The sequence below is a fragment of the Gymnogyps californianus genome, chromosome 1 (assembly GCF_018139145.2).
Source record: "Gymnogyps californianus isolate 813 chromosome 1, ASM1813914v2, whole genome shotgun sequence".
NCBI lineage: Eukaryota > Metazoa > Chordata > Aves > Accipitriformes > Cathartidae > Gymnogyps > Gymnogyps californianus.
In genome coordinates this window covers 205,681,342-205,694,523 of record NC_059471.1, presented here as the reverse complement: position 1 = coordinate 205,694,523, position 13,182 = coordinate 205,681,342, and the positions used below count along the sequence as shown (strand labels likewise).

Sequence of the window (13,182 nt, the reverse complement as noted above, 5' to 3'; positions counted from 1 at the left end):
ACAATTTAATTGATTTTAAAAGAAAGCTTGATATGTTCCAGAAGTACATTTCTAAATGTAAGAGCCTGTAATAAAAGAGGAATTGACTCTCAAAGTCCCCTACAAATCACATTCCCCCACTGTTACTACTAACATACCTTCTCAAAGACAAAGAGAGAGTGAGCTTGTTTGAAGACAGTTATGCATCAGGTGTAGAGAGGAAAAATAAGCAAGAGCATACATAGCTAATGCTAGGTATATGTGTAATCTACATAGTCATACATAAAATTTTAGTTGTTTTAAACAAACTGTACTTGAGAAACAAGCATGCCTTACTATGTTAAAATTTTACCTATATCTTAGATGAAGAAAGAAAAATATTAAGTTTGGGACATTCAAATCTCCCCATGCATACATATGAAACAATCTAATGTTGTCTTCAGAACAAGAATGCAGAGCTTTAAACTACTTTCTACAGTAAGCAGAATCCATTTCCTACAAGACAGGTAGGTAGTCTTAAAAGCAGTACCATCCTACTGATTGCCATTCTCTGGCAATTTCCGTTCCCTCTTAACACAAAATGTATTTCTTTCTACTAGTTTCTCTCGAGAATATACACAATTTTTTACACTGAAAAAAATAATCAAGCAATCTTTCAGCAGATCTACTAATTTAATGATTTGTAATGCATTACTATCTGAAGAAACGTTCTTTGTTCTTCCTGAAAATCATGCTTAATGTATTTTATGTAAGCAATTTTGTAAAGAAATATTTAGAAAAAATTTGGTCTGAACTCTTTGCCTTTCTTTGACAAAGTGAGGGATAATATCAATGCAGAAAGAGTCTGAACTATTTTTTTTCTTAAAAAAAAAAAAATATTTATAGAAGGTAGTCACTACTGGGTACCCACTGAGTCCTGAAGTTAATAAAGTAAGAACATTAAAAAAACTTGCTCAAACAACAATTAAGTTGACAAGTAAACACGAAGATAAAAGAAAATGTAGGACAGAAGTTGAGAGTATATCCACTGACTTCACTAATTTATTTTTTTTAATACAAAGAAAGCTTTCACAGATCTGAAAACTATTGTTTCATTTCCTTTGTAATCGTGTGGGGGAGGCGAGTAAGTAACAACAAAGAAAGGCTTCCTCTTTCATGGCATCATTCAGATAAGTAAATGGGGAACAAGCATAAAATATTACTGCCAAAGCTACACAACAGAGCAAATTTAGTCTCTTCAGTTTCTGAAGATATCTACACAGTCTTCCTTAGCTCTGAAGCACTCTATGCACGAGAAAAAATATTGAAGCTGGAAAAAAAAAAAAAAATCAACTGTAATCATGTCTTTCTGCTTCCTCTTGTCAAGCACTACCAGCTGCACAAGTACACAGTCAAGAGACATCTTCTGTAATATGAAACAAACAGTTCCAAGTATCGAACTGCTCAGTTATCCTAAACCAAACACACATAAGGCATTAAACACTCAAATCAATTAGCCTTCTGGATCTTTTTAACTAAAGTCTGTGAGAAATAAATGAAAGAATAGAAGACTATCTAACATTTTTATACAAAGCATCAACTTCAAGGCTTTGCAATTGTTATCAGAGAAAGCAATATCTGAACCCTTCTAAGGAGACGTTTCTTATATCTAGTAGAAAGCTTACTCATGAGGCTTTGCCTATTAAACCCATCTGTAAGTGGACTTTTGTCAGAGCTGAAATTATTCTTTACACTCTTTTCTCATAGTCCTAGTGAAAAAATGGCAATACAGCCTTTAAAAAAAAGTTCCATATATCTGTTAAGTTGCATACCATTAGCAAAAAAGAGCGTAATTTCTTTAAAACTATAAATAAAAACACAGTAACGTATCCCTTTGTCTTTCAATATCTGAGTCCTTACAATTAAGGACTCTGCTAACATGTAATCTATGAATTCCCCTCTTCTAAGCTATGATGTCATCAAGACTCTTAAAATTTCAGTATTTTTATGCATTAACGATTTTGTTGAGATTTCATGACAGTATTTTAAATGATTGTTTCAATAAACATGAGGGAATGAAAACTCAGAGGTAGAGTCAATCAAGACTTCTCCACAAGAAGGCTAGTGAATCCAAAATACTAATTAAATGGAGAGAAACTGCAGCATTAGCATGATGAAGATTTGCGTATTGGCAATTACTACTGTTTCAGTAACAAATCAAGTTTTCAGAGGAGATAGCTGGTGTCAAAAGACAGCAGAGTTGGTCATAACCTGATGCAAGATCTATAGAATATATTTTAGGCTCCCTACAACAAATTGAAAAATGGGATGAAGCTCAAACCAACTAAATAAAAACCTCTCAATTTTAAAATGCTGTCATTAAAAATAAATAAATAAATAAATAAATAAATAAATAAATAAATGCCTGTCCCCCACTAGCATGACTTCCAATTAACAGACTCCTAAAATCCAATATAGGAGAAAAAAGGTTTGAGGAAAACATCTGTTGAATAAGAAACCAAGAGGTTTTAACAATTTACAGAAAAGAAGCAATGGAAAAGAACATACCTCCAGAGGATAGTGTTTCTTATAATGATGAGATTTCCTGTTTCGAAGTGTACAATCACTAGAAGCGCGCTCTACATTGCGACGTAAAGAATATCCAGTTTCAGGCCCTTCCTCACTAGAAACTTCATCTGATAGATTTGTTACAGCCCTGTGAGTATCCTAGTGCAAGAAATATAGTATTAGTAAGACATACACTCAATAGGTCTTGTTCTCAGCTACTGAAATCATATGTCTTTCTGCAACATTATTATCTATCCTCCGTTAAATCAGATATTAATGGATTTCCGATTGTCAAAATTAAGTGGTACAGCAGGAATTATAAAATAGAAATTGTAATATCAAAATAAACATTTCTCAGATGATGAGGGGCTAAGCTCATATTATACTAAAGAACAATTCTGACATTCTTATTTTAAACGCAATTTTGTCTAAACCAAACCTACCAAGAAAGGCTTAGAGGCAATATATCCAGAACTGAAAAAAAATGAAACAAAAACAGAACAAAAAACCCACCAAAATTGTGATAGCAGACTCTATAACATTGAATTATCAACACATACAGTACAAAGTTAACATTTACCTCTTCTTCTAATGATAAAGTGCTACAGATCGCATGTAGAATACTCAGTTCATTAATTTATTCTACTTTCCATTTCCCTGATTTTAAACTAGAGTTAAAGTAGACCTTACAGTAACAGAAAGAAAAATGGGCAGCAAGGGATCATCCAGCTGTCAAAAAACTTTTTTGTATATTCTCATTTATTATGAGATCACCAGATAGGACCCTGTAAAGTTTCCTTTGGAGTCTTCCTGTCATCAATGAAACACTAAAAGGACAAAAATAGTGAAGCTATTCTCTATGAATACAACAAATCCTTTCCCACCCCTGCAACTCAAACATCTTTCTCTCTTCCACGATGAACTCTGTTTTCTGAGATGCTTCAAGGTCAGGTCATTTCACTTTTTTAACAGCTGAGTTGCATAGAGAAAGAGGGACCGGCAGAACAGTCTGGGGTATCTTATCTACTACCTTTTGCAGTGGCACCATAAGGTATTGATTGTCTTTGGAGGATGAGATAAGGAGGAGAGAAGAGAGGAGCCTATTCTAGCCTCTGCCAACTTCTCTTTAACGTGGGTGCGTACTCACCAAGCAAGTTAAACACAGACAACATCTCATCTATTCTATCAAAGAAAATTAAAACTCTTTAAAATTACTTTTTCTTAAAAATCCTTGATTTGTTGAATTTCATCAAGAATGCTAAATGCTTGGAATTGATAAAAACAACTGAACCTCAGTTGCTATCACTGCTGAGAAAGCACCTCCTGCAGAGCAACAGAGTGAAGTTTTTGCCCTGAGATGAACCTTCAACACCTTCATTCTGACTTAATCATATGGATCTTTAAGGGGTAGTTAAATAATTTGGCTATGAAATCCACAAAGAATGCCCTTCCTTTATAAAAATGTGTACTTGTAGACTTCCATAAAATAACCTTTCCCTTTGATATTATCACGGAAAAACCCTTGCTATGATTGATCATTGATGGTAAATACTAGTGAGAGAGTCAAGTATAAGAGCTGTAATGGCAGTCAATACATGTTCAAATGCCAATGATAAGAGAGCCAGGAAAAATGTTTTGGAAAAGCTATTCCATAGAACAGTAAGATGAAAATAGGATATCCAGGAGATAATCAGAGCCAGCCAAATTAAAAGTTCTGCTTTCTTTCACAACCACTTCCTATGCTTCCATCTCATCCCTATTCCTCACTATAGAGAGTCCTGCCTACTTCATTGAGAGGGAAATTGTACTTTCCTCATCTTCTACAGAGATTTTTTAAAAAAAAAAAAAAAAAAAAAAAAAAGGTAAAGGAAGATGATTCACAGGCAAATGCTCAGAATGACCTCAAAATTACAAATTGTCAGTAATCCAAAATTTGTTCCATTTTAGCATAGAGACAGACCTGTGCCCAGAGTATCAAAGAGGCAGGAAAAGGTACAGTGTGTTTAGCTGGTCTGGAAAAACCCACAGATAAAAGACAGCACACAAATTTGTGCACTGAAATACAGGAAGTCAAAGAATGTTTAGATGTCAGCAAGGATCCTCCTACAAGGAAAAGGATAGGCTAGAAATATAAAGAGACTTAATATAAGAAGACTTAACATAATTTTTGGCCCCAGGACCCTGAGCCTAATTTAATTTTAAAATCATTTTTAAGGATAAAGTAGATAAGAATGCATCAAAAGCATCATAAATATACACCTCACATATCATTTGTCAAATTAATAATCCTGCTTTGAAAGCAATGAAGCACACTTACTTTGTGATGACTGTGATTGCTGAAGGCATCTCTCACTGTTCCAGTGCTCCACCCTGACTCTTCTGGCTTAATCACTTCACATCGACGTTCATGGGCCTGCATACATTCTTCACTGTTTTTACCTGTCTTTTTCCCATCAAGGGACACGTAGCCATTATCAGTCTCTGTGGATTTATCTATTGAGTTTTTTGCTTTCTTGGATCTATATTGAAACAAGTATATGTATTAAATTAATGATTCTCTCAATTTTTTTCCCAGGCTAAATCCTGCTTATCCCTCTCAACCCATGTTTTTAGTTTTACTACTAAGATGACCACAAACTAATACTAACATTTGATGCAATATTTGTAACTATTTAATCTTCTAAATAATACCCATTATCCTTTCCTAAAATTGTTACAAAAGAAACTGTCAGCGTCTGAAAGAAAATTATGTCATTAGCTACTGAAAGAAAAGGAAACCTATGGTTTAAAACTAAAACTTCACAGCAACTTTGGCAATAGAAGAACCACAAGCCTCAGATGTAAATGAGAAACTTCTCTATTCTATCTTAACAAAAAAAGAGGTATGCTAAAAGTTTCTTTAAGTGTTGTTAATTCAAAGCAAGTATGCCATTTCCTGAAGCTGTAAACAAACATGCTGTTTAGTACTCTGTACACAGATATTGCTTGTTGTTGTTGTTTTAAATACACTCTGCTTACTGACAACTCTACTAAACAGAAGGTGATTTACCCTTTTCCATATTATCCAGTAACACCCTGGCAACATATTTCGATATATCTTACAAACACACTAATTAAGCCTGTTTTCAAATCACAAAAGTTTATGAATTATGCTTCAGTATTATTATTCGTAAGACTACTAATATTGATAAATAGTCTTCCATAACATTTTCTAGACGTCAAGGCCCTTATCTAGTCAATAGATGTAGCAACAAGAATATCTAACACCAGAAAAAGGCTCTCTCAAAGCAAACGTTTGGATGATTACACTTCCAAATTAGAAAGTGCAGTCGATGAAGGACTGAAAAGGAATAGCAGCTCGTTACCTTATCGATAGAGACTACTTTAAGTCTTCACTTAAGCTTCAGTATTCTCAAAGTAAATGACACAGAAAAAAATCAGAAAAGCAATCAATATCTTGTATTTATTAGATTTTGTTTGTTAGATTCCCAGAACACTTGGGGGGGGGGAGGGGGCGGGGAAAGGTGTTACAAATCAAGTTTCCAGATTTTTGTATTTTTATTACAAGGAGAACCCCGGACATAGGTCATAAAACTATCAAGAATCTGTTCAACTGATCTTGTGCTCCTATGAGGGAATATGTACTGCCTTTCTCTTTAAGGAGTGAGGCATTCTGTGAAAGCTTGGATTACATAGCAGAAGACTAAATTCCTCTTTAATATGTACATCGAATGAATTGGGAGAATTGGGATAGTTGCCTCACATTCCTCCCAAGATAAGGTATTCCACATATACAGGGGAGACGTGAACACAAAAAATGGCTAGGGACAGCTGGATAAAATGGAAAAATCCAAAAAGGAACAATTCATCTGTTGGAATGCGGACAAAATAACAAAGAGAAGAGACAATGTTACTAAGGCGTTTCATCCTCCTTTCCCATCTTTAATCTCATTCCAACCTTCCCTCACCTCTTCCTGGAAAAAAGCTAACAGTATTTTTTTTTTTTTTTCAAACCAAAGTAACTGCTGCGCTACTGCTCCTGTAGGAAGCTCTTGTAGGAAGCTCTTGAACACACCTATTATTCCCTGATCTATTCCCAAAATTCTTTGTCAACTTTATTTCTAAATGAGTACAAAACCAGCAAAAACACTTTCTGTAGTTATTATATATTTGCATGGATTAATTTTTATTATAAGCTTACAAAGGTAAAGAGACAGCAAGATGCTTTAGCATGTGTTTTGTGGTGGAGAAGCAGTAAGCCTCCTGTTTGCAGATTACCAGTGTGCTAGCTCCCATACAGAGTTTTAATTTTCTAGGTCCATTAGGAAGATCATCTAAAACATTACTGAGGCTTTGGACAAAAAGGTCAAACTATCAACAGTAAACACGTTAGAACTTTATTTCTCTTCCATTTCATAATGCCATTGTTCAACTAAGTTAATGAAGATGAGACAACTGAAGAAAGAGAAAGCTTAGCTTATTATTTAATGGAAAAATTTGCTGTTCCACTTCTGGAATAAAGCAAGTATCAGTCTTTCAGTGGGAACTCATTCAGTGGCAAATAATAAGTTTCAGCTCAGTTGTGAGCACTAAGGAAGTAGCACTAATATTAAATTATCTGCAATAAGCAGGAACCCAGAGAGGCCAATTTTTAATGTATTAAATATACTTTTGGCACTTTTTGAAAATTGCTTTTTAACAGTGCAAAAGGGAATGCATTTCTCATCACATACATACATACACACATCCAGTCAGGGAGACTTACTCCACAAGTTACTAAGCTGTATGAGTGGAGTAACAGGACAACTCCTCCAAGTTTGATTTGAAAAGTTTCTATACATTTCACATGAAACTTGAAAGCTACTAGGAAGAAGTAGCCTCAAACAGTTGAGTAGGAATAGATAAGAGAAAAAAAGAACATATGTATGTATGTATAATTTGTTCAGACAGGACTTCACTACTCAAGCAATGTTTAAGTGCTAAAACTGCAAGACAAATACTAGTCTGATATCAACTAAGGCTCATTTTGAAAAACAGGTAACTTCACTGAAGTCTTTCATTTGTTTTGAACGTAGAAACCAAAGTTACTTTTTGTAAGAATCCCTAAATTTAAGTGTAATCCTCAAGCCAGAAAAGCACATATTTGGGCTTAAATTAGACTTTCATGCACTATACTGTGTTAAAAGAAAAAACAACAATAACAAGCATGAACAATACTTCCCTAGCTGATAGAAATGTATAGTTTCCTAGAATTACTATATATACACATCATTAATCAACTTTTAAAATTTCATGCTAGAATTAAAAGTATTTAAGAGCAAGACAGGACAACACCATGACTAAATCCAAGGTCTTAAAAAGCTTGAACATATGCAAAAGCTAAGTCAAGAATGACTTTCAGTCTTATTCATGCATTAGCTAGAGAAAATATTAAGGAAGATTTAAATCAAGTTTCTGGAAGACTGCAGATTTTCACTATCAAGTATTCTATTCCTATGTATTTTCATTGGCGTTGGTAAAAAAAAACAACCTCTCCTCCCTATTCACGCTGCAAAACTTTTAAAGAAGTTACAATTTTAAGATTTCCATAATTGCAGTAAGGACACACACAGAGAACAAAGTCCCAAACCAGTACTACATTCTGAATAAATTACCTATTTGGCTATTGCCCTCCTTTCCAGTGAAACTAGTAAGGATTTTCTAAATTGCTCCTGTGCTGGGTTAAAGTTTAGAATTATATTTTATTAGTTAGACTGAGTTCTGCCATTCAAAAAGATATTTATTGAATACCAGATATTCCAGATTACCAATGACCTGAGTGTAGGCAAATGGCCTAGGTACACAGGGTCCTGCCCTAAAGCAAAGAACATAATTTCTGAGGGTTTTTTTGAAACCATGTGTTTAAGACCTATATTTAAAACTCCAGAAAATGGTATCTCAAAGCTTAATAGATGTGACAAGCTGCTGTAAATAAACACTAATGAGACATTCTAATATGCTTATCTAAAGAGCTTCAAAATATGTCTTAAGAAACAGGACAGATGTCACTGTACAGCTTCCTCGCACTGAGGTTTCATAAGATTTTCTGCAGCAGCATCACCAAGTAAAGTAGTCAATGTACTCCACGCTGCGCTCCTGCTTACTCATTCCCAGCCCCATTCTGCCATCCTGCTGTGTTGACAAAACTGTTTGCATTACCACAAAAAAAATTATGTGAAGAAACTGATCTGCATGATCTCCTGGGAAAAAAGGTTATTTTTCAGCTGGACGAGTTCCTGATATGGTTTGTATGGCTCCAGACACACAAACAACTGTGCCTCTGCAATTGAAGAGCTAACAAATGACTAAGGACTACTTACAGCATTCTCAGTCACTCTGTGCTCTTTATCCTTTGAAGATACTGTATATACTAAGTAGTCATCATTGAGGCTTAACTTCTATATATATATATACACACTACCTCTCATTAAATGGTTTAAACAAGTCCTTAGAACAAGTCCCACACAGCCCTTCTCAACTGAAAACACTCTGAGCCCAGTACGAGGGAAGGTAAGGAAAAAAATGAATCTTCCAACACTCCTCTTCTTATTCCAGATCAGTATCTTCAATGAATGGAAAAAATTCAAAAGTTTACAAGATTACACTCCAAACATACCAGAAAGTAATGCATACAGACCCAAAGAACAGCAGTGGTGTCTATTATTATGACTTATAGTTTGTCAAAGCTAGCTTAATCTACACAGGAAAAAGTCAAATGAACTCTCCTTTTGCAATATTTTTAAACATTTCTAAAATTTCTCCAGAGTTTCAACTAGATATTCCCAGAATGTAACATAACATAAGATAAGCTTTACTAGTGGTTAAGAGCACATATCACAAGTACGACAGACGTGTTAGCGTTGCCATATTCAAGATGCAGCATGCACAACAAAACATCAACGTAATAACTTGCAGTATCCCTTTTCTCAATTTCATACTATTTTATGAGCATATTTTCTCTTGTTAATAAATGCTAATATATATAGCACTCACAAGGCTGCATATATAGGATATCTTGAACAGACTGCTACAGAATGTTTTTTTTTAAAAAAACTTTTTAATCGCCCAGAGCACTGCATTAGCAGATCAATCATTTGCAAAACAGCTCCGGAATATAACAGGGTAGATATTTCTTCCAATCATTAGAAAATGTATCTTCGATGTTTATTTATAAACTAAGCACTGTGCCTATTTGAATCCTGAAGGCTTTTCCTTCAGAAAAGTGTGTGATTTGATGACAGTGATAGAGTTCAATAAGCATTCACTCAGAGTAATAAGCAGCTAATGTAATAAAGTAAACCTAAAGAGTCAAATTTTCTCATTGGATTAAAATTGAGAAACTGAGTTGGTTCATTCCTGATAGCCCACAGAGTACTCCTACATCAAAACATAATTTAACTAGAAGTTAATTCAATATCTTTTCAAAATTATTGCATCAGCATTTGCAAAAGTCAAGAAACAACACATTAGTACATATTCAAATACTGACATGAGTTTACTATTAAGAACAAAAACTAGATCAACAAAAGTTTAATCATTACATCAATATTTACTTATTTAGAAAAGGGATAGTGCATCTCTAACACATATGTAGCCTTGAATAAATACAAACCCTGATAAAAAGAAAGCAGCATGCCAGATATCTCTGAAGACAGCGCCAATACTGCAAGAGGTGCTTGTACCGTAGCTCTGCACTGTTCCCTCCTGTGTGTTATCTGTGGTACTAGAGCCATCTCCTTCCCTATGTACTTCCAAATGTGCTGCTTTCCTTAATTTCCTTCATCAGAAGAGATTAAAATTGGAAGGTAGCTTTATAAGTGCAATCTACTAGTTCTATAACGTGTTCAGCAGTTTAAGCATGCAACACCAAGCAAGATTTCAAAATATTTTGCTAAAGCTTTATCACATCAATTTAATAATCTCCATTTAATAAAACTAAGCATAACACTTATTCATTATCATAACACTTAAACCCAAAATACATTTCATCTCATCATCAGAGGCTTAGACCTGTGAAATTCACTACTGCAGGTTTTTCCATTTTAATGGGACAATTCACTGTAGCAAACCATACTCAGTGAAGTGCTGGAAGACTTAAGTTCTACACTTCCAATAGCATCTCCTTTAATGTATGTTTCCCACAGAGATCCTTAGTCAGTATTGCACAGAGTTCTAAAACTTAATTTGCAGTAATACAAATACTGTCACTCCACCACTATTCAGATACAAACTGTTTTGAGGCAAAATGTCAGATTCAATGCATTAAAATTCAAATAAAACAATGCATAAATTAGTCAATGCTTAAAAGTTAAAGAGCACCAATTAAGCACTCATTCTAAAGTTTCAGATAAAAACAGAGCACCAATTTTTCATCTCTTGCAAAGCAGAGACTGTAAACCTCTACATTTTTTCATGCACGTTCTTTAGAATAGTTTAACAATCCTAAATGATAAGTACTTTAACATAGACTATACCTTCTTCTTTTACCCCCTGTGCTGGGAGGTGGCTTAGGAGTTCGGGTTGAAACAATCTGACAATGCACAGTTCCAAGTAGCAACATTAGCCATATTGGCCCAATTACTTCAGTCAGAGGTATATTATGTGGGCTTTGGGCTGTATAGAATAACACTACAGCAGCAACTGGAAAAGAAGGGAAATGAAGTTGAGTTCAATTTTTGAAATGTCTGAAATAGCCAACTCGTCATACGGCTTTTGTTAAAAAAAGAAAAAGTCAGATGTAGTCCTTTACTTGCATTTTAAACCAGCCTATGTAATTCTGAGAGGAAGGAATAATAATTGCAATGAAATAGGCAGTAATAAAGATTTAAACAGTTGCCTACTCTCTTAATATCCATCTCTCTTTTACGCTTGTGATATTATAGCTATTGCTCAAAAAAAGGCGGCAGAATGAAGTAAGAGGGGGGGGAAGTATTTGGAAAGCTAGATCTGTCATGAAACAACTTTAAATTAAGGTGAAACTTCAGTAGGAGACAAAAACAAAAAGCAAATGTCATCCTTAAAGCAGCCCAAATAAATTTAATTCTGTATCACCTATAATGATGCAGCACAATCCAACAAGTTAGGTGAGCGTAGGACTCATCAAATCAGGAACAGGTTGTCCAGACAGACTGAAGTCTCTCCATCCTTGGAGATATTCAAACCCTGACTGGACATGGCCCTGAGCAACCCGTTCTAGGTGACCCTGCTTTGAGCAGGGGTTCACACTAGACGATCTCCAGAGGTCCCTGCCAACCTCAACTAGCCTGTGATTCTGTGGAACGACAGATCTATTTCAACACTGTAAGGACCAACAGACTTGAGACTAGAAACTCTTTATATTCTCTAGCAGAATGCATTTTAAACTCCATTTTGTCAAAGGACAAAATTGCCCCTATGGATAGACAAGACATGCATAAGTGCAACCCCGTATACATTTCGTATATACTTGTGTGTATATTTTCTAGTAATGAGGAAAGATCAAAGACAAACCATGTAAACTATGAGGTAGTCCAGCTGAAGTGACCAGGACTCCAACTAGCACTTGTGGTTGGAAAAGGGGCAGCTTCCAATTCCATAGTTAACTGTTAATTTTGTAACCCTATAACCAGCTTTTCATATATAGCCAACACCCATGCAGCTCTTCTTGCTCCTGTACCCAGAGCCCAACCACTTCTACAACTCAGAAATGTCTTTACAGACTTCAGGTCAATCTAAACACATTCAGCAGGCATGGGGCAGACAGAAGAGGCAATCCCTCTCTTTTCTCTGCTTATTGTATGTTCTTGTTGCTCTGCCTCTACGGCTTGAAGTGGTGTGTTCTGTAACTCAGCTGAGAGAAGCTATCAAAAAAAAAAAACCACAACCAAAAAAACAACAGAAACTCCAAGAAACAATTCAGAAACAGAACAGGGGAATAATTCTCTGTGCCTAACATCCACACATCCCACAAGAACTTGGTTTTGTTCTTGTACTACCAAGAAGTGAAAGTCCCATAACTTAGACCTACTTCTAGCACAAGAAATACATGGTACAAGTTCAACAGCTTTCACCAGTTCTCTACTAAAGTTAACTGAAAAAAATACAGCCACATGCAGATTTATGCGCCACATTCAAACACCTAAAATATATCACATGAAGCCACGCCTAACACAGCAGACACCTGGATGCGATATTTTCCACTAAAAAGAGATTAGACGTGTTTTTCATGAAATAATCTTTAGCAAGGTAACCAGTATTAGAAACATGATGAATGTACAAAACAATGGAATTATTTTTGATTGTGGTAATCTATTTCTAATTTCCCACCAGTCTTTTTCCTAAATTAAAGCACAGAAGTCTTACATAGAACACATAGGGTACCTTTTATTACTATATGTGGACTAAGTTTTTGCCGTATAAGGTTTCTCAGAAAGACAGTATGCATCAATCAGAAATCCAACTTATTAAGAAATAAACAAAAAAAGGTACAGATAGTAAAAAGTACAGATAATATTACCTCTTTCTAAATGAGTTTCTCACACATACACTTAGCTTCATAAGGTATAAAGTGTAAAGAAGTAGCCAATTTTGACTTTTACCATACAATTTGGACAAAAATACACTTCTGAGAACACAGAG

General features: G+C 35.0%; 1 protein-coding gene across 3 annotated transcripts in view; it reads right to left on the bottom strand.

Moving 5' to 3' along the window:
- The window catches only part of PHTF2 (putative homeodomain transcription factor 2), a 72,471-nt gene that overhangs the window by 20,292 nt on the left and 38,997 nt on the right, over window positions 1-13,182 (bottom strand). For all 3 annotated transcript variants that reach the window (XM_050899138.1, XM_050899129.1, XM_050899145.1), the window contains 4 exons: window positions 11,040-11,205; window positions 10,178-10,342; window positions 4,844-5,045; window positions 2,527-2,685 (listed from right to left, as the gene is read on the bottom strand). In XM_050899138.1, coding sequence (XP_050755095.1) covers window positions 2,527-2,685; window positions 4,844-5,045; window positions 10,178-10,342; window positions 11,040-11,205 — 692 coding nt within the window. The remainder of the gene's footprint in view (window positions 1-2,526; window positions 2,686-4,843; window positions 5,046-10,177; window positions 10,343-11,039; window positions 11,206-13,182) is intronic.